The sequence below is a fragment of the Rhinatrema bivittatum genome, chromosome 18, assembly GCF_901001135.1.
Source record: "Rhinatrema bivittatum chromosome 18, aRhiBiv1.1, whole genome shotgun sequence".
Taxonomy (NCBI): domain Eukaryota; kingdom Metazoa; phylum Chordata; class Amphibia; order Gymnophiona; family Rhinatrematidae; genus Rhinatrema; species Rhinatrema bivittatum.
The window spans coordinates 1,104,134-1,132,119 of NC_042632.1; the positions used below are offsets into that span (position 1 = coordinate 1,104,134).

Below are 27,986 nucleotides of genomic sequence, written 5' to 3' on the forward strand. Positions count from 1 at the left end.
AGGGCTGCGGCTTCCACGGGCCGCATCCGTGGGATGAGGTACATGGCTTTGGCGGGGGGTGAGTAGGGCTGGCCACGGAGCATGGCAGCCAGCCATTGCAACAGTATCCCTCCTTTAAGCCCCCCCTCACAGAGGCCTGGATTTCTTTGGATACCGGGTATGTAACCTCTGAAGAAGCTTTTTATCTAGAATGTTGACTGTGAGCTCCTAGGAGTTTTCTTCTGGGCCATAAACTTCCCAAGAAAGTGGATACTCCCACCTCCTGTTCCGATGGCGGACATTCAACACTTCTTTCACATGGTAGAGATGGTCCTCAGCAGAGGAGACCTTTTGAGGAGTGGAAGATCTTTGGGCGGGCCAAGAGAGAACCAGTGGTTTGAGAGTGACACATGGAACATGCTATGGATCCTGAGAGTTGGGGGAAGTCGAAGCTGGTACGAGACTGGGCCAACTTGACGCACAACCGGAAATGGGCTGATGGGCCGATGTAGCCAACTGCATGGACAGTACCCTGAGATGTATGGAATTGAGGGGGCCGAAGGCTGATGCTTGTCCGTACTGTCCTTAGCACTCTGGGCGGCTGTTTGGATCATTTCCTCAGTTCTTACTCACAGGTCCCGGAGTTCTTGAGCAGTTAACTGGGCCACTGGTGAGTGAAAGGTTAGGGGTAGCAGCAGTGGTAGCAGCTGTTGTCTTCCATATACCTCTTGAAAGGCGGAGGATCCAGTTGCCGCACTTACGTGGGAATTGTGTGAGAATTCCGCCCATGGCAAAAGAGCAGCCCAATTGTCCTGCCGCTTGTTCAGGAAGGCTCGAAGGAAAGTTTTAAGTGTCCTATTTGTCCATTCCACTTGCCCGTTAGCCTGAAGATGGTAGGCCGAAGTGGTCTAACTTGATTTTGAATTTGTGACAGAGGCTGTGCCAGTATTTGGAGGTAAATCGTACCCCACAGTCCGAAGTAATGTGATGAGGTAGTTCATGGAGGCAAAAGATGTGGACGGTAAACAGTTTGGCCCTCTCGGGAGCAGATGGAAGACTGGGTAGTACAACAAAATGGACCATCTTGGAGAAGCGGTTTTTGACGACCCAAATAATCCAATTGCCACTAGAAAGTGGGAGATCTATGATGAAATCCGTAGCTAAGTGGGTCCAGGGTTCCTTGGGGCTGGCAGTAGATGTAAAAGCCCCCAAGGTCGCCCCACCATGGGCTTTTGACATGCACACATGGACCAAGAGTCCACATAGGCCTTTACACCTTAATCCATCTGGGGCCACCAGTAGTATTGTTCTAGTAGGGAGAGTGTGCGGGTCCGGCCCAGACCGCCTGCTACCCGAGAATTGTGGGACCATTCTAGCACTCGCTGGCAAAGTCGAGTGGGTACCACCGTTTTGCCTGCCAGGACAGGGTGTGAGGTAGCCAGCAGGATTTGAGCGGGGTCGATCACGTACCCAGGAGAATCTGGTTCCCCATCTTCCTTGTAGGCTCTTGAGAGGGTGTTGGCTCTGAGATTCTTTGCTGCTGGTTGATATTTCACCCACAAAATTGAACCGACTGAAAAACAGGGACCAACGTGCCTGGCAGGAGTTCAGTCACTGGGCTTGTCAAAGGTGCTTTAAGTTCTTGTGGTCCATACAGACCGTGATGTTGTGCTGGGCTCCCTCAAACCACTGGTGCCATTGTTCAAAGGCCAGTTTTATGGCAAGGAGCTTCTTGTCCCTGATACTGTGGTTCCTCTCTGTGGGGAAAAACTTCCAGTAGAAGTATGAACAGGGAAAGAAAGTTCCTTTCGGGGAGAGCTTGCATAGGACAGCCCCGGCTGCGATGGCAGAAGCATCAACCTCCAGGATAAATGAGCGAGTTGGATCCAGTTGGTGCAGACATGGCTTCTGCATTAAAGCTTGCATCAGTTGGAGGAACGTGGTGACTGCATCGGGGGACCGATCAGGGCCATCAGGGGTGCGACCAACTGGGAGAAGTTAGGAAGAAAATGCCTGTAAAATTTGCTTGAAGCCTGGAGGGCTGAGGCCAGTCTTGGATACAAGCTACCTTCTCAGGATCCATGAGAAAGCCGGAACTGGAGATGATGTACCCGAGGAAGGGGAGAGATTCCTTTTCGAAGACACACTTCTCAAGTTTTAGGAAGAGCTTATTGGTGCATAGCCGTTGAAGAACCTGTCGGTGGGATTGGAGATTCTTAGAGAAGATCAGGACATCATCCAGATACACCATCACAGTGTGATAAAGGAGGTCCCGAAAGATATCGTTCATTAAATGTTGAAAAACAGCAGATGTATTCATAATCCAAAGGGCATGTCCAGGTACTCGTAGTGGCCATTGCGCGTATTAAACGCAGTCTTACACTCATCTCCCTGCTTAATGCACACCTGGTTGTAGGCTCCTCAGAGGTCGAGCTTAGAAAAGGTCCTTGCTCCCTGTAGGTGATCCAAGAGCTCAGTAATAAGGGGAAGCGGGTACTGGTCCTTCTTAGCAATGGCATTGAGGCCACGGTAGTCAATGCAGGGCCGAAGTGAGCCATCCTTTTTCATGACAAAAAAGAACCCTGCACCTCTGTCCAGATTCTCACAAATGTACAGGGTCATGGCCTCCATCTCTGGGAGGGATAGTGGATATACCCTTCCCCATGGAGGGGTGGTTCTGGGAAGGAGGTTAATGGCACAGTCGTAAGAGCGGTGTTGGGGCAGTACCTCTGCCATTTCCCTAGAAAACACGTCCGCAAACTCAGCGTATTGTGGTGGCAGCCCAGGAATGGTGGTAACCAGGAGTAGTACAGAAGGATGTCGGATGGAGGATAGACGATTTGGGGGATAGTGGGATCCATACCTGGCCAGCTGGAGGGTTCGCCAGTCGATGACTGGGGAGTGCTGTTGTAACCATGGAAGTCCAAGTACAATGGGATGTATGGCCTTCCCCATTACATAGAAGGTGATGTCCTCCTGGTGTAGGAGCACAGTTTTTAAGCATATGGGGAGTGTCATCTTGGTGATTTGTTCAGGGAGGGAGTCTGCCGAGATGGAAGAGGTTATCAAGGGGGTCCGCCAGGTGATAGTGGGTAACTTGAGGTGTCCGACAAGGCATTCCATAATAAAATTCCCTCCAGCGCTGGAGTCCACGAGAGCCAATGTCTGGAACTCCTAGTTGCCTACCAGGAGCAACACCAAAGTATGAGTTGGGGAGTAGAATGAGTAAAACTTAGGGTCACCTCCCTGACAGACCCTAGGTTTGGGAGTTTCCCAGCCTCTCGGGGCATTGACCTAGGAAGTGCCCCTTGCCAGCACAATAGACACACAGACCCAAGGCTCATCGCTGTTGTCTCTCCTCAGTGGTCAGGGGGCTGCATCCTAACTGCAAGGGTTCCTCAGAATGTGTAGAGGCCATAGCTATAGTGGAGAGAGGGTGAGAGAAGGCCAGTGCCAAAGTGATAGACCGGCGCAGAGAGTGAAGCTACCGGGATCTCTGCTGAAGACAGCGATCCACTTTGCCTGCTAGGTTGATCAAGTCGTTGAGGGATTCTCGGAGATCCCTGGCCGCTAGCTCATCTTTGATGTGGGATGAAAGTCCCTCCAAGAAGATGCTCTTGAGGCAACCCTCCCGCCAGTTGAGCTCGGTAGCCATGCTACGAAATTCTATGGTGCAGTTGATGAGTGGCCTTGCGCCTTGACAAAGGTGCAGGATGTCAGAGCCAGTGGCGACCAGCGAACAGGGGTCATCAAAAGCCTGCTTAAAGACCCGGACAAAGAGTTGCAGGTCCTTTAGGAGCGGGTCCCCACAATCCCAGAGTGGGGATAACCAAGTCAGGGCCTTGCCGTTGAGGAGAGACAGGATGAAGGTAATCTTGACCACATCTGTGGAGAATTGTGAAGGCTGAACGAAAAGTGCATAAACCATTGATTAACGAATACGCGGCAAAGCTTGGGGCCCCCGAGTATCGGGGGGGGGGGGGGAGAGCCAGAAGACGAAGCATGGAAGGAGGCGAGGCCACCGGCATAGTTGGTGGTGCTGCAGGAGTGGCAGCAGCATTAAAGCAGTGTTGATCCAATCCAAAGATAAGGCTAGCATCTCGAGGAACTACTGCTGCTGCTGGAGCTTGTGCAATAAACCCGGGATGGCCTGCAGACTTGAGAGGTCTGCCGGGTCCATGGCCTCAGCAAGCTCTTGCGATGTGGACCCTTGGGCCAAAACAGGGTTGATGCTACCTATAGGGGACAAACCCCATTGTAGGTCCCCGCCACTGGCAGGTGGCCTGGGGTGATGCGGAGACCCTACCGGACCTTCAACACTACCAGCCCTTGCTCTCTGCGGGTTAAGCCATTGGGTGCCGGGGCTGGCTGAACTTAGGTGCGGGTCTCCGTGTGAAGGTTCCAGGTGGACATTGGACAGAGGCAGAGTTAGACGAGCCAGAGTCAGGGCAGGCATCAAGTAGAGGAGTCCAGGAGACAAGCCGAGGTCAGGTCAGGTAGCAAGTAGGGAAATCCAGGAGACAAGCCGAGGTCAGGTCAGGTAACAAGCAGAGGAATCCAGGAGACAAGCCAAGGTCAGGTCAGGTAGCAAGCGGAGGAATCCAGGAGAAAAGCTGAGGTCAGGTCAGGCAGCAAGGAGAGGAATCCAGGAGACAAGCAGAGGTCATACCAGAAGAGCAAGCCAACGAGCAGAAGGGGAACTGAAGTGGGAGCTGGATCAGGAACTGATGAGGACCTGGATCAGGAACTGAGGCAGGAGCAATACACTACCCATGCAGAGCTGAGCCGTTGCTGAGGTGATTCTGGGAGGGCTGAGCTGCTCTTATATAGGGCCTCCTGCTCTTGTCATCAGATGGGGCCGCGGGTGAGTTTTCCGCTGTGGCCCCATTAAAGGTCGGGGTGAGCCGTGCGCGTGCACTTAAGGAATCCCGTGGGGGAAGGCACGCCGGCATCTGCGTCAGGGTGCTGCAGAGGAGGGCAGTGGCTTCCTCGGGCTGCAGCTGTGGGGTGAGGTACAAGGCCTCGGCAGGGGATGAGTAGGCTGGCCGCAGAGCGTGGTGTTTTGAGAGTTAGGGATTCATTATAAGCTTTGAAAAACAGCCATGTTTTCAGATCTCTTTCGAATGTTTTCAAATTGGGTTGCATTCTAAGGTCCATGGGGAGTGAGTTCCATAATTTTGGGCAAGTGATGGAGAAGACTCTTTGACGACCTTTATTCTTTCTCTTCTGTATGGCCAAGCCTTGGTATGGGCATCATCTTTATGGGAATGTTCCGATCCCCTGCTCTCTAACTTGCCACAGTTCATCTCAGCCTTCAAACGAATATTTGAAGAACCCAGCAGACTTCCAGCCATGGGCTCCGACCTCCTTCAACTGCGGCATGGAACTCAATCCCTGAACGAGTACGCTATAGAATTCCCCATGTTGTCCATGGAACTAAATTAGCAGGGGAATAGCTTGCATGCCATATTTCTAGAAGGTCTAGCTCCCCAAATTAAGGATCAGATGGCAGCATGTGAACTTCCTACATCTCTCGAAGGGATTATTGATCTTGCTGGAAAGATCGATCGGCGTCTTCAAGGATTATAAAGACGGTCCGGGACATAGAGCAGCTGACTAGGGCAGATTGGACCAGCCAGGAGAGCAAGCTCTTGAGGGACCCCTGGTGGTGAGGCGGTTACACAGCAGTCATAGCCGTAACAAACGGATTTGTGGCCTTGCTAACGTACAAGGAAGAGGAGATCTGGAATTTACAGGCCTATTGGCAATTTGAGGAACTGGACCCTTCCTCTAAGGCTTCTTTGTCTCTATCAGAACTTGCGCTCGCTCCTCAAGACAAGGCTGAAACAGTCTTTCCTCTTTTTCGTACGGGACATCTGACTCAGAATCTGCAAGAACAGGAGGCTAACTGCTTCTTTGACTACCCGGGTTCCTAAAATGGGGCTTAAAGGAGGGGGTACTGTTACATTGGCTGGCCGCGGAAGCTGCGACCGGCCTACTTCACCTACCCTCCGGCCTGCTCGAGATGGTTCCCGAGTTTGCTGCACAGCTGGTAGGGCAGGCTTGCACTGTCCTCCTCTTCGTGGCCTGGGCTGCCGCTGGCGTGCTGCAGGATGCAGCGGGAGGAGTTGCCGTGTTCTTCCTTCGATGCTCAGCCTTCCAGGCGCGCATGCGTCTCCTCATGTTTTTTAAAGGGCCCGCAGCAACGCAGTTGCCAGCACGCTTCCTCGATGCCCCTCCCTCAGTGTCCTATTTAAGGAGTGCTCTGATGGGCAGGACCCGGCTTGGCAACCTCTGCCTGCCTGACTATGATGTCTTCTCCAAGCCTGACTTCTACCTGCCTGACTACGTTGTCTTCTCCAAGCCCGACCTCTGCCTGCCTGACTACGATGTCTTCTCCAAGCCTGACCTCTGCCTGCCTCACTACGTTGCCTTCTCCAAGCCCAACCTCTGCCTGCCTGACTGTGTTGCCTTCTCTTCACTGGACCATCCCTTGAACTGATTCTGGCTGTCTTTTCCCCTGTGTTCACCTGCTGATGGTGGGAATTGGTCCTGTTTTCTGAGTACGCCTCTCCCACCATGGTCCAGGAGTCCACAAATCCTCATTCATAACAAATGCACAATTAAACTCCGGAATTTGTTGCCAGGGGATGTGGTTAGTGCAGTTAGTGTAGCTGGGTTTAAAAAAAGTTTGGATAAGTTCTTGGAGGAGAAGTCCATTACCTGCTATTAATCAAGTTCACTTTGAAAATAGCCACTGCTATTACTAGCATCAGTAGCATGGGATAGACTTGGTTTTTGTGTCCTTGCCAGGTACTTATGGCCTGGATTGGCCACTGTTGGAAACAGGATGCTGAGCTTGATGGACCCTTAGTCTGACCCAGTATGACATGTTCTTATGTTATAATTAGGGGGAACTCAAATGTGTTATTCCAACAGCCTCTTCACAGCATCCCTTCAGCATGTGCACACAAAAAGGTGGAGGCTTTCTCATTTACATACACACTGCCTGGAATTTTCCACAGCATTTCCCAGTGTCATAGGACCCTACTGTACAGTAGAAAAAAATGTCATATGACACCATAACAAAATGTAACACTTTCTTTACCAATTTCCCCCCACAATAAAAATATGTAGAAGGTCCCCCAATCTTACTTGAGTTTCACATGTGTTTGGTTCCAACTTTTGATACTGTTTTGGATCACTTCCCCAGTTTCTGCAAATCTCAATATTAGGGGGTACTTAGAACCCCACCAACACTTTTCAAAAGGCAGGATGAGGATACTGATATTCCTCTCACCTAGCCATCTCCCCTCCATTAGTACCAGTTAGGTAGCGCTATTTATGAAGATTGGGCACCCATTTGAAACGGGGTAATTAGAGTCCATTCTGAGCTCCTAAATCATCTGTGCCCACCTGCATAGGTCCCCCTGGCCTGTGCACAAACTTTATTTGGCTACACTTTTTAATTTTACAAGCTATCTGGGCACTTGATAACCTCGGGTCAAGTGACCCTCACCCGGACCCTTCAAAATGATGTGGCGACGTTAGCTGGTTTCCCCCAACCAGAATCAGCATTTATGTGTTTAATTCACCAGTTATCTCTCTTATTTTCATTTAAAAATTTCACCATTGCTTCTGTGAACCAGAAGTGACTCACTGGGTCACTTCCAATTGACTGGCCCACATGCTGGGGACTTTCCTGCTGGTCTCTGGACCAAATCCTGACTCTCCTGGAGCAGTTTCATATAAACTCGTTGGTGTCTCCGCACCACTGTTTTGTGGTGTTATAATCATTAACTATCCCCCTCCTCCTGTGAAGTTTTTTTTTTTTAAATGTTTTTGCTGAAATTACTTCACCTCTGTAAACCTCTTCCGTGTTGTGAGCATCAAATTATTTTTGTGTGCCCTGACGGCACATAATTTTGTAGACTATAAACTCTCTACTATGAATTATAAAGGAGTAAAATTCAGACTTCCCCTTTTGATGTTGGTGTGTGCTGTCTGATTTCCAACGATGGTCCCGACACGACCGATCCGTGTTTCAGACAGATTGTCTTTCCTCAGGGATGTAAAGCGTTATTATGCAACCAACTTTCAAAGAATCTGGATAAACTCCATTGTAAAAATCCTCTGATGGTCTGAGGTGGATGCCTCTTGACGGAGTCGCTCTGGCTCCGTCTCCGGAAGAGTGATTTGTGGATTGTACGTGACCCTTTTTATATGCTGGCTGAAGAGCGAAGTTTGACCGGAACCCTCGCCGGAACCCTCGCTGAACGACCTCCTGCAGTCGATCTCCTGCCGGCGCCATTTTCCGTACGAAAACGATTCGCGGCGGGAAATCGCTCCCTGACCCCCGCTGGACCTCCAGGAACTTTTGGCCAGCTTGTGGGGGGCCTCCTGACCCCCACGAGACTTGCCAAAAGTCCAGCGGGGGTCCGGAAGGACCTCCTGCCGTCCAATCTTTTTCGTCTATGGCCGCCGCCATTTTTCGGCGCCATTTTGGAAAATGGCGCCGGCTGAAGACGACAAGATTCAGGAGCAGGAGCCCGTTCCGGACCGCTGCCGTTCCGGACCGCCGCTGGACCCGCAGGTTATTTAAGTTATTGGGGGGGGGGGTTCGGGGGGGGGGGGGATTTAATTTAAAGGGTCGGGGTGGGTTTTAGGGGTTTTAGTGTGCCGGCTCACGATTCTAACGATTTATAACGATAAATCGTTAGAATCTGTATTGTATTGTGTTCCATAACGGTTTAAGACGATATTAAAATTATCGGACGATAATTTTAATCGTCCTAAAACGATTCACATCCCTAATGTACACGTCATGGCGGGAACCTCGGGGGTGTCCCCTCTGGATCACATAGTCTCGTTACCTGTACTTAAGCAGACCGGCCCCATGCACTGACGAGTTAGCAAGGAGTTTCCTCATTGCTGAATCCTCTACACCTGGACTATCGGTTCCAGTTCCTGGCTTGCTGTGTGAACACTCTGAGTACCCGCTCCTCGGGGCTCTTCCGCGTTCCTAGGCTATCCGCTCCTCGGAGGGCTTTCCTGCCTTTGAACTCCCGTTTGTTCTACTTCTCAGGACTTCCCTTGGAACCACGCCTTGTGAGTACCTTCTTCGTACTTCAACTCTACCAAGCCTTGCTGGGATTCCCTGCGGTGTACCCCCGTGCCTCGGGCCACTACCGCGCTCTCCTCAGCAGGATTCTCTTCACCATACCTTGCAGTACAGATTACTGTCTCTACTTCCTCAGGAACCTTCTGAGCTTCCGTACCTCTGACTACCTCAGCATCACCACCATTGTACAGTCACCCTCAGCACACCCCGCGCTGCGAGCCACTACCGGGTCTGCACACCTGAGGAAATTGCTTCATCACTGAGAAGGCTGTCTGGCGTACCCGACTCTGCAGACCACTACCGGATCTGCACATTGTAGGTAATTGCTTCACTATTGAGAAAGCTGCCTGGCATACCCCGCTCCGCGTGCCACTACCGGACATCTACTTCTGAGGTATCACCCTGGGCATACCCCTTGCTCAAGAACTGTATCTCTACTGCAGCCCCTGCTCCACGGGTTCTGCTCAAGAACTGTTCTTTAACTGCAGTTCCCCGCTCCACGGATTCTGCTCTTTCTCCTCTATAATAAAGTCTTTCTTACAGTTGTGTCCTAAGCCTCTGAGACCGCGCCTACCGGCGGTGAGGCCCACAGGGCTCCTCCCTGTGGGCGGAGTCATCTCTCACCTCAGCCCAGGGTTCACATCCAAAACATAACACTGATTTTGTCTTGAAGTGGAGGCCTGTACTTTACTGGGTGAGGAGGGAAAGGAGGAGAGTTACTAGAGAAGGTGATTTACCTGGGAGAAGAGGGGCTTGAGATCACCAGGGATTGAAGGTTAGATTAGAGGCTTTAGGATCACTGGGGGGGGGGGGGGGGGGGGGGACAAGGACTACTCGGGAATTTATAGGGCATGGAGCAACAGGATCATCAGGGCAGAGATGAGGAAGGGGTTAGAGAAAGAGAGCCTCCCCATTCTCTCTATTTGCCTTCTCCTTACTACAGTGATCATGATCCCTATCCCCTAGCTGTCCTTTGCCTACCAGTGCTTATCAAGTATCTTAAGAGAGTGAGGAGTGTATTTATTTATTTATTTATAGGTTTTTATATACCGACATTCATCAGTGGTATCACATCGGTTTACAGTGTAACAAAAAACATACGCTTGGAAAGCGTTGGACATCGAATAGTAATTGGCAACTGAGGGAGGGTGAAATCTATTAACAGGGATTATAAGAATAGAACTGTACAATTGTATACATTATAAACATTATAAACAGTTGAATAGCACGGTAAAATTATATACATTACTGCAGCTGAGGTTGTTTCAGATGGGGCAATGGGAAATGATAAATATTGTTTACATTCCAAAGGGTTTGTTATAAAAGAGGAATAGAAATAATTACTGCAGCTAATGAGGGTACTGCAGCTAAAGTGGTTTCAGACGGGGCATATGTGTATGTGTATGGGGGGGGGGCGGACAACATTTTTTTTTATATATATCTTTACCTGGTCCCTAGAGTCTGCAATAGGGAGCTGCTGAGAAGTGCACGTGGGCTGTCATAGCCCATGCCTGAGAAGCCTTTGTGGTGACTGCAGATCCCTGAGGTTGGAGTTGAAATACTGAAGCAGCAAGAAATGGCAGATTATGTGCTGCTGTAAAAGCAACTAGAGAGCTGCAGGAATGAAGGGAACCGGCAGAGAAATGCTGCCTGGGAGAGCAGTGAGGTTTGGGGGTTGGGATGGCCAGAGGCAGAGAAACAGCTGTTCCTGACAGCCACAATGATCGAGGCTGTAAAGAGAAACAGAGTTCAGCTGCTTGAGGCTTACCCAGGGAGAGAAGGAGAGAAGCACACCTGAGATCACAGGAGGCCAGGGCTGCCTAGCGCAGTTTTAGTTTTGCAGCAGTGAATCTGCCACTGCTCCAGGAGATATCAATATACCACTACTACAGCGATTATAACTATAATCAATAAATCATGAGCTGCTACTCAATCGCTGGAATGATATATTTTTATCAATGTCTTTAGATAGTGTATTTGAACATTTTTTTTAAAAATTTTAAAGGCAAAATTTTTTTTGACACCTGCTCTATAGAATGTTATGTGTGGGTTAAATTAGTGTTTATATAATTCTTATATTAAAATTATAAAGGAATTGGAGGAAAGTTTCATATAATCTCGTTGGTGTTTCCGCACCACTGTTTTGTGGTGTTATAATCATTAACTATCCCCCTCCTCCTGTGAAGTTTTTTTTTTTTTAATTTTTTTGCTGAAATTACTTCACCTCTGTAAACCTCTTCCGTGTTGTGAGCATCGAATTATTTTTGTGTGCCCTGACGGCACATAATTTTGTAGACTATAAACTCTCTACTATGAATTATAAAGGAGTAAAATTCAGACTTCCCCTTTTGATGTTGGTGTGTGCTGTCTGATTTCCAACGATGGTCCCGACACGACCGATCCATGTTTCAGACAGATTGTCTTTCCTCAGGGATGTAAAGCGTTATTATGCAACCAACTTTCAAAGAATCTGGATAAACTCCAATGTAAAAATCCTCTGATGGTCTGAGGTGGATGCCTCTTGACGGAGTCGCTCTGGCTCCGTCTCCGGAAGAGTGATTTGTGGATTGTACGTGACCCTTTTTATATGCTGGCTGAAGAGCGAAGTTTGACCAATGACCGTGTAGAAACTTACTGACGTGGTATATCGACCTGATAGAGAACTTGTGTACGGAGTAACCGAACGTGCTATCTGACCTGACAGGAAACTTGGTTTCTTGCGCGTGTTGAACGTGCTTAAATGCCGTGTTGACGGACTTAATTGAAAGCTGCTACAGCCTGGTTCCTTTACGGAACGGACTTGGTGGTGGACTGTGCTTTTCTGACACGTCCCGGGATCTTTATGTTAAAATGAATAATCGCTATTGATATGCTGAGAAGTGTACCGGCATTATGAATCTTAAATGTACTGGGTGGATCCGGTAAAACCATGCTGGTTTATTTTAAGATTGGACACAAGCTGTTACAACAGAGTGTTCCAATTTAATTCATCATTCATTCCCCGAGGGGCTGATGTAGTTAGGGTGAAAATCCAGAATGCTTCACGTTGATTGAGAAGGGCCCTATTGTCCCCGCCCCTGAGTGGGGCTTCCAGATGTTCCAATACCGTCCATTTTAATTCAGTGATGATGTGTCCCCTCTCTGTCAAGTGTTGCACCATTGGTGCCGTCATTTTAGCTGTGTTAAATCTAGACTTGTGCTCTCCCAGTCTCACCTTAACTGGTCTTGTGGTGCGACCTATGTATAACTTGGGGCACGGACAGATGATGACGTAGACTACATTACTGGATAGGCAGTTTGTATTGTACTTTCGCCAAACTTTGTATCCCGAAACGGGGTCCTCCCATAAAATTCCTTGAATGGTTTGTGCACACCATGTGCAATTACCGCATGGTTGATGGCCCACTAATGTCTCTTCTCGTTTGACGGTATTAATCTGCGCGTGAACTGTATGATCTCTAATGTTTCTGCCCCGGGACATTGCGAATGTGGGAGATTCTTGAAATATGTCATGTGTTGACAGGATATGCCAATGTCGCCGTATGGCTGACTTTATTATGTTGGATGCGTCGGATTGCCTTAATACGCAAATCAACCGCGTTTTCTGTTTAATGGGTTTATACTGTAGTAACGTGTTACGGTCACTGTACTTGGCTCTTTTGTATGCTGCATTGATGGCTTTGTGAGGATAACCTCGTGCCAGGAATCTGCTTGCCAGGATATCCGCTTGAATTTCAAAATCCCTGTTTGTGGAACAAATGCGTTTGGCTCTGAAATATTTACTGACTGGGAGACCCATTTTGAAACTGTGTGAGTGATGACTGGTAAACCTCAAAAGGTTATTCCGGTCAGTGGATTTCCGGTGTATAGTGGTGAATGGTCTCCCATGTTCTATTTTTATGGCTACATCCAAAAACGTTATAGTAGTTTTTGAGGACTGGGATGTGAACTGTAGATTTTGATCTACTGTATTAATCCATTCTAGAAATGTTTGTAGCTGGGTTTGTGGTCCTTCCCAGATGAAAAAGATGTCGTCTATGAAGTGATACCAACATTTTATGTACTGCCACCAGGTGGATGGATATACCTGGGTGTTCTCAAAATAGGTTACGTAAAGATTTGCAACTGATGGTTCTAAAGGGGACCCCATGGGTATACCGTGGACTTGGTGATAACAATTATCTCCGAACCAGAAGTAATTATTACGTTAAATTACAAATCATACCGAGGGGACTTCGAATGTTAAAAGATCCAATGATGTTAAATGAAGATCCGGAATTCGTCAAGACATGGTATGCCATATTAAATAAATGTTCCTTGGATCTGATGTTATTAATCATTACCAGATCCAAGGTAAGTACCAAAGAACTCACAGAGCAAACCACTACAATTTTGGAACAACTGAAAACAGATCCAATAGTCACCACAGCAGAAGAAAAATTGGCAGAATTCCAAAATACATTAGAAGAATTCCGGACATCAATTAAAACAGTTAAAGTATCCAAACTCAAAAGAGATCAAACGGATTACAAATTGGATAGGGTTTACCACTGGATGGGTCCCAAATTACCATCGAAGAAAGTCCGGTTCACCTTCTCATCAGACGAAAACTCTAGTAATACAGATGAAGGAGAAGATCATACTAGCGCTGGATCCGAGAGAACTGCCACAGGAGATCCAGTTGAACACTCAGGCACATTTGAGCAAAGTAATCGCTGGCCTAGCCGAGGGAGAGGCAAGAAAACCAATCGGGGAGGGATCACTTCTTCGCGACCCACACGACAAAAGAAATGACATCCAGTACTTCAAGGGCAACAAGAAGAAGAAAACACAAAAACTACTTCTTTAGTCAATCTATCTTCCATTCCCTTGACTGACTCCCAAATTTTGCTTCTAGACCAGGGACTCTCTTATATTCCAACCTCTAAACACTCAGCGTTTGATAGTCGTATTACAATTCAACGTTTTATACGTAAATTAAACCTGAGATTGTTCTTTTCAGACAAAGACACAATGGAGGTAGACCCCTCAGTGGTTAAACCCAAATCCAATTGGTCACCGCCGGGTCCTGTGGATCCCCATATACAAACGTTCCAGGCATTAGTATTAAAAGATTTGTCGGACTATGAAGCTCATCCACACAGGAGTAAGCACAACCTTTCATCAGCACAACAGGAAGCACTGGTTAGTTTGAATAGAATGACAGAAATTGTCATCAAACCAGCTGACAAAGGGGGCGCCGTGGTAATACAGGATCGGACAAAGTATACAGAAGATCTTCTGGTCCATCTTAATGACACTAAATATTATCAACCAGTCACGGGAGACCCCATGGACACCCTCAGGTCTAAAGTGCAGGAAGCAGTAGAACATAATTTGAGGTTAACCAGTAAAGAAAAATCGTATCTCACGGTTTCCCACCCCAGGAAACCGGTGATTTATTCTGTGCCAAAAATTCATAAAAGTCTATTAGCCCCTCCAATTAGACCCATAGTGTCACAAAATGGGTCGGTCCTCGAACCAGTAGCAAATTTTATAGACAAGTTTCTGCAACCTTTCGTGGCACAATCCTCATCATTTATCAAAGACACAGCCCACTTTTTGAGGAACTTGGAAGCCCTTCAAATACACTGGGAGTCCATTAGCATGATCACCATGGACATAAATTCGCTATACACCAACATTCCCCAAAACAGGGCCATGGCGATTTTGGAAGAAACGTTAAGCCAGCGACTTTCAACAGAAAGAATTCAGACCAGTCTACTACTGGAGTTAGCAGAAACAGTGCTATATAATAATTACTTCTGGTTCGGAGAAAATTGTTATCACCAAGTCCACGGTATACCCATGGGGTCCCCTTTAGCACCATCAGTTGCAAATCTTTACGTAACCTATTTTGAGAACACCCAGGTATATCCATCCACCTGGTGGCAGTACATAAAATGTTGGTATCGCTTCATAGACGACATCTTTTTCATCTGGGAAGGACCACAAACCCAGCTACAAACATTTCTAGAATGGATTAATACAGTAGATCAAAATCTACAGTTCACATCCCAGTCCTCAAAAACTACTATAACGTTTTTGGATGTAGCCATAAAAATAGAACATGGGAGACCATTCACCACTATACACCGGAAATCCACTGACCGGAATAACCTTTTGAGGTTTACCAGTCATCACTCACACAGTTTCAAAATGGGTCTCCCAGTCAGTCAATATTTCAGAGCCAAACGCATTTGTTCCACAAACAGGGATTTTGAAATTCAAGCGGATATCCTGGCAAGCAGATTCCTGGCACGAGGTTATCCTCACAAAGCCATCAATGCAGCATACAAAAGAGCCAAGTACAGTGACCGTAACACGTTACTACAGTATAAACCCATTAAACAGAAAACGCGGTTGATTTGCGTATTAAGGCAATCCGACGCATCCAACATAATAAAGTCAGCCATACGGCGACATTGGCATATCCTGTCAACACATGACATATTTCAAGAATCTCCCACATTCGCAATGTCCCGGGGCAGAAACATTAGAGATCATACAGTTCACGCGCAGATTAATACCGTCAAACGAGAAGAGACATTAGTGGGCCATCAACCATGCGGTAATTGCACATGGTGTGCACAAACCATTCAAGGAATTTTATGGGAGGACCCCGTTTCGGGATACAAAGTTTGGCGAAAGTACAATACAAACTGCCTATCCAGTAATGTAGTCTACGTCATCATCTGTCCGTGCCCCAAGTTATACATAGGTCGCACCACAAGACCAGTTAAGGTGAGACTGGGCGCCGGAACCCTCGCTGAACGACCTCCTGCAGTCGATCTCCTGCCGGCGCCATTTTCCGTACGAAAACGATTCGCGGCGGGAAATCGCTCCCTGACCCCCGCTGGACCTCCAGGAACTTTTGGCCAGCTTGTGGGGGGCCTCCTGACCCCCACGAGACTTGCCAAAAGTCCAGCGGGGGTCCGGAAGGACCTCCTGCCGTCCAATCTTTTTCGTCTATGGCCGCCGCCATTTTTCGGCGCCATTTTGGAAAATGGCGCCGGCTGAAGACGACAAGATTCAGGAGCAGGAGCCCGTTCCGGACCGCTGCCGTTCCGGACCGCCGCTGGACCCGCAGGTTATTTAAGTTATTTGGGGGGGGTTCGGGAGGGTGGGGGATTTAATTTAAAGGGTCGGGGGTGGGTTTTAGGGGGTTTTAATGTGCCGGTTTTTCGATTTTTCAATTTTTAACGACCCGCAGGTTATTTAAGTTATTTGGGGGGGGTTCAGGAGGGTGGGGGATTTAATTTAAAGGGTCGGGGGTGGGTTTTAGGGGGTTTTAATGTGCCGGTTTTTCGATTTTTCGATTTTTTCGATTTTTAAACGATTTTTAACGATTTTTCACGATATTTTACCCCCCCAAACGGCAACAATACGATTCCCTCCCCCTCCCAGCCGAAATCGATCGTTAAGACGATCGAGGACACGATTCATATCCCTAGTGTACATAGCTTGCCCATGCGCACGTGCCTAAGAGACTCCAGAAGCAACATGACGGTTGGCAGCACCCACGCCATCCCGGGAACAACAGGGAGGTCGGCGATGACTGGCAGAAGCCGCCACTCGTCCTAGATTTAATGGTGCAGCAAAACAAAAGGTGAGCATGAGAGGTTGCAGCCGTCTGCGACTGACGGGCGCAACAATCAGCTGCCAATCCTCTGCTTTGCGGAATACTGGCGTGCACCGTCATCTGTCAGTCTCCTTGGATAGGGTATAGGGCCTAAAATTGGAAAGTATGATCTGTTCTTTACCGCCTTGGGATTGGAAGAGAGCAAAGCCACAATCACTTTCATTTTTCTCCTACCTCCAACACACTCAAGACTTTCTCCATTCCCTCCAATCATAATAAATTGCCATACTGGGTCAGAACAAGAGTCCATCAAGCCCAGCATTGTGTTTCCAACAGTGGCCAATCCAGCCTATATGTACTTGACAAGTACCCAAACACTAAGTAGAGCCTATGCTACTGATGCTAGTAATAGCAGTGGTTATTTTCTAAGTCAGCTTGATTAATACCGTAGCAGGTAATGGACTTCTCCAAGAACTTATCCAAACTTTTTTTAAACCCAGCTACACTATCTGCACTAACCACAGCTGTTCCATTCCCTTTATCATTTTAGTCGCCTTTCTCTGTACCTTCTTCATTGCAACTATATCTTTTTTGAGATGCAGCAACCAGAATTGTACACAGTATTCAAGGTGCGGTCTCACCATGCAGCGATACAGAGACATTATGACATTTTCCGTTTTATTCACCATTCCCTTCCTAATAATTCCTAACATTCTGTTTGCTTTTTGGACTACCGCAGCACACTGAGCCGACGATTTCAATGTATTATCCACTATGACGCCTACATCTCTTTCCTAGGTGGTAGTGCCTTCTGAAAATCCAAATACACTACTACTGGTTCATCTTTATCTACATGTTTATTAACTCCTTTAAAAAAGTGAAGCAGATTTGTGAGGCAAGACTTACCTTGAGTAAAGCCATGCTGACTTTGTTCCATTAAACCATGCTTTTCTATATGTTCTGTGATTTCAATTTTTAGAATAGTTTCCAGTATTTTTCCTGGCACTGAAGTCAAGCTAACTGGTCTTTAGTATCCTGGATCACCCCGGAGCCCTTTTCAAATATTGGTGTTACATTAGCCACCCTCCAGTTTTCAGGTACAATGGATGATTTTAATGATAGATTACAAATTTTTACTAACAGATCTGAAATTTCATTTTTTTAGTTCCTTCAAAACCCTGGAGTGTATACTATCTGGTCCAGGTGATTTACTACTCTTCAGTTTGTCAATCAAGCCTACCACATCTTCTAAGTTCACCGTGATTTGGCTCAGTCCATCTGAATCATTACCCCTGAAAACCTTCTATGGAACGGGTATCTCCCCAACATCCTATTCAGTAAACACCAAAGCAAAGAAATAGTTTAATCTTTCCGCGATGGCCTTATCTTCTCTAAGTGCCCCTTTAACCCCTCAATCATCTAACGGTCCAACTGACTCCCTTGCAGGCTTTCTGCTTCGGATATATTTTTTAGTTTTTACTGTGAGTTTTTGCCTCTACAGTCAACTTCTTTTCAAATTCCCTCTTAGCCTGACTTATCAATGTCTTACACTTAACTTGCCAACACTTATGCTTTATCCTATTTTCTTCTGTGGGATCCTCCTTCCAATTTTTAAATGAAAATCTTTTGGCTAAAATAGCCTCTTCACCTCTCCTTTTAACCATGCCAGTAATCGTTTTGCCTTTCTTCCACCTTTCTTAATGTGTGGAATACATCTGGACTGTGCTTCTAGGATGGTATTTTTTAACAATGTCCACACCTCTTGTACAACTTTTACCTTTGTAGCTGCTCCTTTCAGTTTTTTTCTAACTATTTTTCTCATCTTATCAAAGTTTCCCTTGTGAAGGTTTAGCACTAGAGCCGTGGATTTACTTACTGTCCCCCTTCCAATCAATTCAAATTTGATCATATTATGATCACTATTGCCATGCGGCCCCACCACCATTAACTCTCTCACCAAATCCTGTGCTCCACTGAGAATTAGATCTAAAATTGCTCCCTCTCTTGTCGGTTCCCGAAGCAATTGCTCTATATAACTGTCATTTATTCCATCTAGGAACTTTATCTCTCTAGCATGTCCCAATGATACATTTACCCAGTCAATATTGGGGTAATTGAAATCTCCCATTATTACCACACTACCATTTTGCTTAGCTTCCCTAATTTCTCTTAGCATTTCACTATCCATTTCACCATCTTCGCCAGGTGGTCAGTAGTATACTCCTATCACTATAGTGTTCACCAACACGCAAGGGATTTCTACCCATAAAGATTTGATTTTGCATTTAGTCTCATGCAGGATCTTTATCCTGTTGGACTCTATGCCATCCTGGACATAAATCACCACCTTCCAGATGCTCCTCTCTGTCATTGCGATATAATTTGAATACCGGTATAGCACTGTCCCATTGGTTATCCTCCTTCCAACATGTCTCTGAGATGCCAATTAAGTCTATGTCATCATTCATTGCTATACATTCTAGTTCTCCCATCTTACTTCTTAGACTTCTGGCATTAGCATACAAACATTTCAAAGAGTGTTTTGTGTTTCTATTTTCATTCTTCTTTTTAATTATAGGGATAAATTGGATTTTTTTTTTAGCTCAGGTGAGTTTCTAATTACAAGCACTTGGACTACTTTTCTTATTATTGGAACATCACTGTTGGGATGCCCTAATTCTAATGCATCATTAGTATCCTTTGAAGATAGCTCCCTCCAAACCATGCGCTGCTGAGCGACTGTCGGCTTTCCCCTTTGTTCTAATTTAAAAGCTGCTCTATCTCCTTTTTAAAGGTAAGCACCAGCAGTCTGGTTCCACCCTGGTTAAGGTGGAGCCCATCCCTTCGGAAAAGACTCCCCCCTTCCCCAAAAGGTTTCCCAGTTCCTTATAAAACTGAATCCCTCTTCCTTGCACCATCGTCTCATCCACGCATTGAGACTCTGGAGCTTTGCCTGCCTCTTGGGACCTGTGCATGGAACAGGGAGCATTTCAGAGAATGCTACCCTGGAGGTTCTGGATTTCAGCTTTCTACCCAGAACCTCCCTCCCACATTTTCCTATGTCATTGGTGCCCACATGTACCACGACAGCCGGATCCTCCCCAGAACTGTCTAAAATCCTATCTAGGTGACACGTGATGTCCGCCACCTTCACACCAGATAGGCCTGTTACCAGGCGATCCTCATGCCCACCAGCCACCCAGCTGTCTATATTCCTAATAATCAAATCACCAGCTATGACGTTTGGCCTAACCCACCTTGGACAGTAACCCTGGGAGATACATGCTTGGTGCAAAGGACAATGCACCACCTGCAGAGCAGGTCCTTGCTACAGGATCCTTTCCTGCTGAACCAGGTTGATGCTCTCCGATCATGAGACCTTCTTCCTCCAAGGCAGCACCAGGGCTGCCAGTCTGAAGTTGGGACTTGGCTACTTTGTCCCTGAAGGTCTCATCTATATACCTCTCTGTCTGCCTCAGCTCCTCCAGGTCTGCCAGTCTAGCCTCCAGAGATCAGACTCGTTCTCTGAGAGACAGAAGCTCTTTGCATAGGATAGACATATACAACTTCTCAACGGCGAGTAAAAAATCAAACATGTAAAATTCTGGGAGGTCCTTCTCTTGCTGCTGGACTGCTCCCTTCATCTCAAATTTATTCAGTTTCTAGTTAAGTTTTAGGTTGCTATGGGAGTAGGAATGTGTCTAATTAGCATCCTTTAAATGTATTAGTGTATTCACTATGGGGCCGGGTTTAAAACCTGCGCACGGGCGCAGATTTGTTCGTGCAACCCAGCGCGAACAAATCTACACCCTATTTTATAACTGGTGTGCGCAGCTGCGCGCATGTTATAAAATCCAGGGTCGGCGAGTGCAAGGGGGTGCACAATTATGCAACTTGCACACACCAAGCCGCGCAGCTTGCCTCCGTTCCCTTCCACCCCCCGCACCTTCCCCTCCCTTCCCCTACCTAACCCACCCCCCAGCCCTACCTAGAACATAAGAAAACATAAGAAAATGCCATACTGGGTCAGACCAAGGGTCCATCAAGCCCAGCATCCTGTTTCCAACAGTGGCCAATCCATAAGAACCTGGCAAGTACCCAAAAACTAAGGGGGTAATTTTCAAAAGGAGTTACATGCATAAATGTAGCTACTATTGTAGCAATTTTCAAAAGCCATTTACTCAAGCAAAGTTCACTTATGTGAGTAAATCCTATAGGCAAGTCAATGGCATATATTGTAGCAATTTTCAAAAACCCACTTACTCAAGTAAAGTGAATTTACTCCAGTAAACCTGGTTTTTACTCGAGTAAATGCTTTTTAAAATCAGGCCCTAAGTCTATTCCATGTTACCATTTCTAATGTCAGTGGCTATTCTCTAACTGAACTTAATAGCAGGTAATGGACTTCTCCTCCAAGAACTCATCCAATCCTTTTTTAAACACAGCTATACTAACTGCACTGACCACATCCTCTGGTAACAAATTCCAGAGTTTAATTGTGCGTTGAGTAAAAAAGAACTTTCTCCGATTAGTTTTAAATGTGCCCCATGCTAACTTCATGAAGTGCCCCCTAGTCTTTCTACTATCTGAAAGAGTAAATAACCAATTCACATCTACCCGTTCTAGACCTCTCATGATTTTAAACACCTCTATCATATCCCCCCTCAGTTGTCTCTTCTCCAAGCTGAAAAGTCCTAACCTCTTTAGTCTTTCCTCGTAGGGAAGTTGTTCCATTCCCCTTATCATTTTGGTAGCCCTTCTCTGTACCTTCTCCACCGCAATTATATCTTTCTTGAGATGCGGCGACCAGAATTGTACACAGTATTCAAGGTGCGGTCTCACCATGGAGCGATACAGAGGCATTATGACATTTTCCGTTTTATTCACCATTCCCTTTCTAATAATTCCCAACATTCTGTTTGCTTTTTTGACTGCCGCAGCACACTGAACCGACGATTTCAATGTGTTATCCACTATGACACCTAGATCTCTAAGTGTCATAACTTCTTTGTTGAAGAAGTTATGCCTGCCTCCGGACAGGCGTAACTTACGTGCACTGGCCAACGGCCGGCCCGCGATCCCGGGCACAGCGGCAAATGGCCACTGTGCCTGGAGGCTCAGGCCACGCCCACACCCCAGTCCTCCCACGCCCCGGACCGCCCATGCCCTGGACCGTTTTGCAAGCCCCGGTACATATGCGCATCCTGGGGCTTGCGTGCACCGCCGAGCCTATGCAAGATAGACTCAGTGCGCACAGGGGCAGCTTGGAGCATCTTTTTGGGGGTTACGCACGTATCATTCACACATAACCCTTTGAAAAGCTGCCCCTATATGTCTGGTAGTGGCCTATAGGGAAATGATTAATCTCTCAATAAGGTATGGGGAGTTTGTGAAGTGAAGTTAAAAGGCTGATATTTGTGTGTGTGAAAGTGGCACCTCCTATAAATTAAAAGATGAGTTGGGGTGGGTGGGAGAGGGGTGGAAGGGTTGGGAAAAAGAAACACACTAACTTCTGTTTATTAGCAGCCTTACTGACAGACTATTTAAAAATAAACACACTAACTTCTGTGTATTAACTGCCTTACTGATTAATAAAAGCACAAACACACTAAACAATATACCCCAAAGTTCACTTCTCCCCAGTACTTAAAAAAAAAAAAAATCCCAAGCAAAACTCATCGATTCCTTTCAGCCATCAGCAAGGTGATCCTCTCCTCCCAGTGGAGGATCCATAAGATAACAACTTCTATCACAAATGTCCCTCAATCTCAACCACAATAAAACAGAAATACTCCTCATTAACAACAAGAACATCTCAACTCTCAAAGACAACGTAGCACCTGCCACAGATGGTAAAATAACCTCCCCAGTCAGAGATCTCGGTGTACTCATTGACAACTAACTCAGCATGAAGAAACATATCAATTCAATAATAAAAGATGGATTCTTCAAGCTCCAGATTCTCAAAAAAATAAAACCACTGCTCTACGCCCAAGACTACAGAACAGTACTCCAAGCGCTACTATTCTCTAAACTCGACTATTGTAATGCCCTACTTCTGGGCCTCCCATCCAATTCTCTAAGACCACTACAACTGCTCCAAAATGCAGCAGCAAGATCACTCTCAAACACCAAAAGATCTGAACACATCTCACCAATCCTCAAAAACCTGATTTGGCTGCCCATCCCACTCAGGATTCAATACAAAGTCCTAACACTCATCCACAAAGCACTACACACTGAAATATTTGACTGCTGAGCCCTGCCCTGCACTTTCAGTCCACTCAGAGAACACTACACTACACCAACACTGGACTCATCCCAACTCCCTCACCAAAATTGGCCTACCTAACCTCAACAAGGGACCGATCCCTAACAGTTGCAGGTCCAACACTCTGGAACAGTCTACCACCTCAACTCAGGCTCGACCCCACAACCCAATCATTCAAAAAGAACCTTAAAACTTGGCTCTTCAAAAAAGCATATCCAATAACCACACATCATCCACCACCTACCACAGTAAGATGAACCCCCCTCTCCCACCATCACACACATCACTCTCCTCCCCACAACCCCCTCATAGAACTGCATAATCCCATAGTATGGTCATCCCAACGACTCAAGTTATCTTGTTACATATGTTATAAAGTTACAATGCTTTCACTACCTCTACTATAATTTATAATCCCAACAACTCTAGTTATCTTGTTACATATATTACAAAGTTACAATGTCTTTCACTACTTCTTTTATAGTTACAAAGTTACAATGTTTTTCACTACTTTTATGTTACATAGGATACAAAGTTACAATTTTTTCACTACTTCTATTTTAATTTATAATCCCAATATCTCTGGTTATCTTGTTACATATGTTACAAAGTTAGAATGTTTTTCACTACTTTTTCATTACTTGTTTAATAATATATCATGCCACTTATGACTCTCCACAGTCCAAATTGTTACTCAAGTTAAAAAGTTTCAATGTATAAAAAGTGTATGTTAATAGATTCTCATGTTACTCTGTAAACCGGCATGATATGTCTAATTGAACATCAGTATAGAAAAACAAACAAATAAATAAATCTTGAAAATTCTGTTTTTACACTTCAAAATTGTGTAAAGAGTATAGGAGTTAGGATATATAGCACGCTGTCTTTCTACCCACACATTCAAATGGTAGTTAGAGAAATGTTTTCAAATTACGTGTATTTTCTAGCTTAAAGAAACAGCTCCATATCTCAGACTTTCGTTCTTAGATGTCTTTCGTCCATTTTTCCTATCCTTGATTTCGGTAACAGCCTCTATTTAGGCTTTCCAGTTTCCATACTACAGCCATTACAGATGTTAATAATTTCAGAGGCTCATCTCATTTCAGGCATTAAACGCCATGACCCCAATCCTGACTGACTTATTTATTTATTTATTATTTTTTTTTATATACCGACATTCATCTCAATTGAGATATCACACCGGTTTACATTCAGGTACTGTAGGTATTTCTCTATCCCCAGAGGGCTTACAATCTAAGTTTTTGTACCTGAGGCAATGTAGGGTAAAGTGACTTGCCCAAGGTCACAAGGAGCGACAGCAGGACTTGAACCTTGGTCTCCTGGTTCATAGTCCACTGTTCTAACCACTAGGCTATTCCTCCTCCCTTAGATTGGCTTTCCATCAATAAGCATATTAAATACAAGACTTTCAAATTTATTATTAATACCTCGTGCCCTTGGCTCAATGCTCTTTTAATGATATATCAACCTTCCAGACATTTGAGATCCTCAGAGAGGGCTATTAAATGTTCCCTCTTTGAAAACAGCACATCTTCATGTAAGCCATGAATGTGCATTCTCCATTGCAGCCCCAGGCTTCTGGAATTCTCTTTCTATAGAGTTACATTTGTATGACAGTTTAAAATCATTTAGAGGATTTTTAAAAACTTTTTTATTTAAATTGGCTTATACATAATCACTTGTCCTGAATCCTGAAAGTTTCTATATTCAGATATGTCCACATCCAGAAATGTCCTTGAAACTTAGATGTCTTTCATCCAGAAATGTCCTAAAGTTGCCATTTATGATAAAGTTTTATATATTAAAATTATATTGTTTTGTTAAGTTTTATATATTATATTATTGTTTTATGTCTATTTTAACTATGTATGTTTTATTGTACATCGCTTAGTCCTGTAAGTGTTAAGCGATTAACAAATTTTAATAAATGTAAATATATGTAAATGTAAACTCCCAAACTTCCATGTAAGGTAGAACAGCAGAAGTGATTTAAAGAGAGGCATGTGAAGGTTACTCACTATGAGGCTGTGGTCTCGTCCCATTGTGATGACTGTTCTATTCACTGTTCTGAGGAGCTGCACTATGATCTCCTGGATGTGGTGACAGGTTGAGCTCTGCAACAAGCATAAGGATTGTGAGTGAAGTCATTGCAATATATCAAACATACATCCTGGAAAAGCTGCACAGCCCTATGATAAGGAAAGCCATATACAGACCATTATAAGTTCATTTTATCCCTCCAGCACAAATCTAGGGCCATCCCTAAGATATTTGAGGATCCAGATTAACATGGACAAATTGTTTAGGCTGTGGGGGTCCAAGAGAACTGTTCCTGAAAATATTTTGCAAAATTAATTTTAAAGCATGTATTTTCTTGGAATCTGGGATAAAGTGTGATTGCTGTTAGTCCACTTTAATGCATGGAAATAAAAGCCAATAAACATCCTACCTAATAAACGAAGGATGACCGACGTGCCGCAAATGCGCAGTAGAGACCAGCTCTACCGCACATGTGCGGGCGAGCACGTCAGTCTGAGCCAGACCAAAAGAAAAAAAATGGCGGCGTCGAGTGGCAGCGGCGTCGGGCGGCAGCGGCGGCGCTGGCGCTGAGTGACAGCAGCGGTGGCGGCGTCCGGTGGTAGCGGCGTCGGATGGCGGCGGCGGTGGTGGCGGTGGCAGCGGCGGGTGGCGGCGGCGGCGTCGGGAGGCAGCGGCGGCGGCGGCGTTGAGTGGCAGCAGCGGCGGCGTCCGGTGGTAGCGGCGGCGGTGGCGGCGGGCGGCGGCGAGGGAGGAGAGAGAGAGGGAGGGACTGACAGAGAGAGGGAGGGACTGAGTGAGAGGGGAGGAGAGAGAGGGAGTGGGACTGAGTGTGAGGGAGGGAGTGGGACTGAGTGAGAGGGGGGAGAGAGAGTGAGAGGGGGAGAGAGAGTGAGAGGGGGGAGAGAGTGGGACTGAGAGAGAGAGGGAGGGAGGGAGTGGGACTGAGTGAGAGGGGGGAGAGAGAGAAGGAGGGGGGGAGAGAGAGGGAGGGAGGGGGACAGAGAGAGAGGAAGGGAGGGAGTGGGACTGAGAGAGAGAGGGAGGGGGACAGAGAGAGAGGGAGGGAGAGAGAGGGAGGGGGACAGAGAGAGGGAGGGAGGGAGTGGGACTGAGAGAGAGAGGGAGGGAGGGAGTGGGACTGAGGGGGAGTGGGACTGAGGGAGAGGGAGGGAGAGCGGGGGGAGGGACTGAGTGAGAGGGGAGGAGAGAGAGAGAGTGGGACTGAGTGTGAGGGAGGGAGTGGGACTGAGTGAGAGGGGGGAGAGAGAGTGAGAGGGGGGAGAGAGAGTGAGAGGGGGAGAGAGAGAGGGAGGGAGAGAGGGAGGGAGTGGGACTGAGAGAGAGAGGGAGGGAGGGAGTGGGACTGAGGGAGAGTGAGTGGGACTGAGTGAGAGGGAGGGAGAGCGGGGGGAGGGAGTGAGTGAGACTGAGTGGGAGGGAGGGACTGAGTGAGAGGAGAGGGAGGAGTGGGTGAGAGGGAGGGAGGTAGGGGGTGGTGAAGAATGAGGGGAGAGAGAATGAGGGGGAGGTGAGAGACAGAGGGATGTAGCCCGTTTTAACGGGCTTAACGGCTTGTAAAAATATATAAAAGGCAATACTTTTTTATTGAACAAATTTAATATGTTTCTTGACTAGCTTTTGGGAGTTCCATATTGTTCATCAGATCAAAGCCAAATGAACAGGTTTAAGCAAATTATGACATTGCATGAACATACAAGTGAATCACCAACTACAGCGATTCTTCAGTTTCGTTTCTTTTTCAGTAAGTGCGCTCATCTGTTTTTTCAGTAAGTGTGCTCATCTGTTTTAAAGAATATATATTAAAATGTTTTATTTATCCATTTACAGTAATTTAAATAAGAATATGCTTATTAAATCTATATCAGATGGAATCAAGCAGCTCAAACATCTGAGGGAACACAACCATCAAGAAGAAAATTCACAAATAGAAAACAAAGGAAATCAAATTAAAGAGTAACAATTAGCAAACTATCATTACAGCGAGGTCCATCTATTAAGGGGCGACCTGTGAGTCTGATGGAATTGCGGAAGAGGCTAGAGAGGGCCATGGATCCAACCTGGCATTCAAAAGGAAGTAATTTGAAGGGGATCATAAAAATATATTGTGAACCTAGATATTTAACCAAATATTTACAGGGGTAATTTAACCAAAAAACTTCTCCAAGCTGCAGGACTTGAAAATGTATTATAAGAAACTGCTTCTTTTTCTTCTATGCTGCCCTGGTCACAAATTTTAGAGTTGAAAAACAAGGAATCTTTATAGCGAAAAAAACTATTACCTATTCCCTATCAGGCTCTAAAACAAATCTCATTATAGGCCTTCCCTTCTTCCTCCTTTCCTAAGCTGCAGGAAGCTCAAGAAGAACAAAAGATAATTATGGACACTCAGCCTAGTCTCCAAAGCCTCTTTTTTCACATGAGGAAATATAAGCAGCTTTGGATATGAGAAGGACATGCATTCTCTGGAATTTTCAATAATGTTTCAAAAAAAGTCCTGCCGCCTCCCGGCTCCCCAGCTCAGCCCCGGATTGTTCCTTGCTCTCGCCTCCGCGACGGAGGGGTGCCGCCACTTCAACTTCCATGTGGGCCATCCCCCAGCTGTTGTGAGGGAACAACGCCATGCTGCCCAAGCCGTTGCAGCCGCCCTGCTTGGCCCCTGCTTGTGCTGGGATTTAAAGGGGCCAAGGCGGGAAAAGCTCCCATTGCCCCTAGTGATGATGTTTCCAGCCTTGAGAATATAAAAGCAAGCTCTGACAGGTCTCCTCGCTCTTGTTTGCTCGAGTTACAGAGTTGCTGTTCCAGTTCCTGCGTTCCTGTTGCTGTACCCGTCTCGGCTCCTGCTTCTGCTCTGGATATCCTCGTTCCAGTTCCCACTTGTTCCTTGCTTCCTCGGATGGACCTCCTTCTGCCTG

General features: G+C 46.3%; 1 protein-coding gene across 1 annotated transcript in view; it reads right to left on the reverse strand.

Annotated features, from left to right (window-relative positions):
* LOC115079628 (dedicator of cytokinesis protein 2-like) overlaps window positions 1-27,986 on the reverse strand; it is a 991,955-nt gene that overhangs the window by 370,074 nt on the left and 593,895 nt on the right. Inside the window, 1 exon segment of the mRNA XM_029583335.1 lies at window positions 25,032-25,127. Within this exon segment, the coding sequence (XP_029439195.1) occupies window positions 25,032-25,127 (96 nt within the window).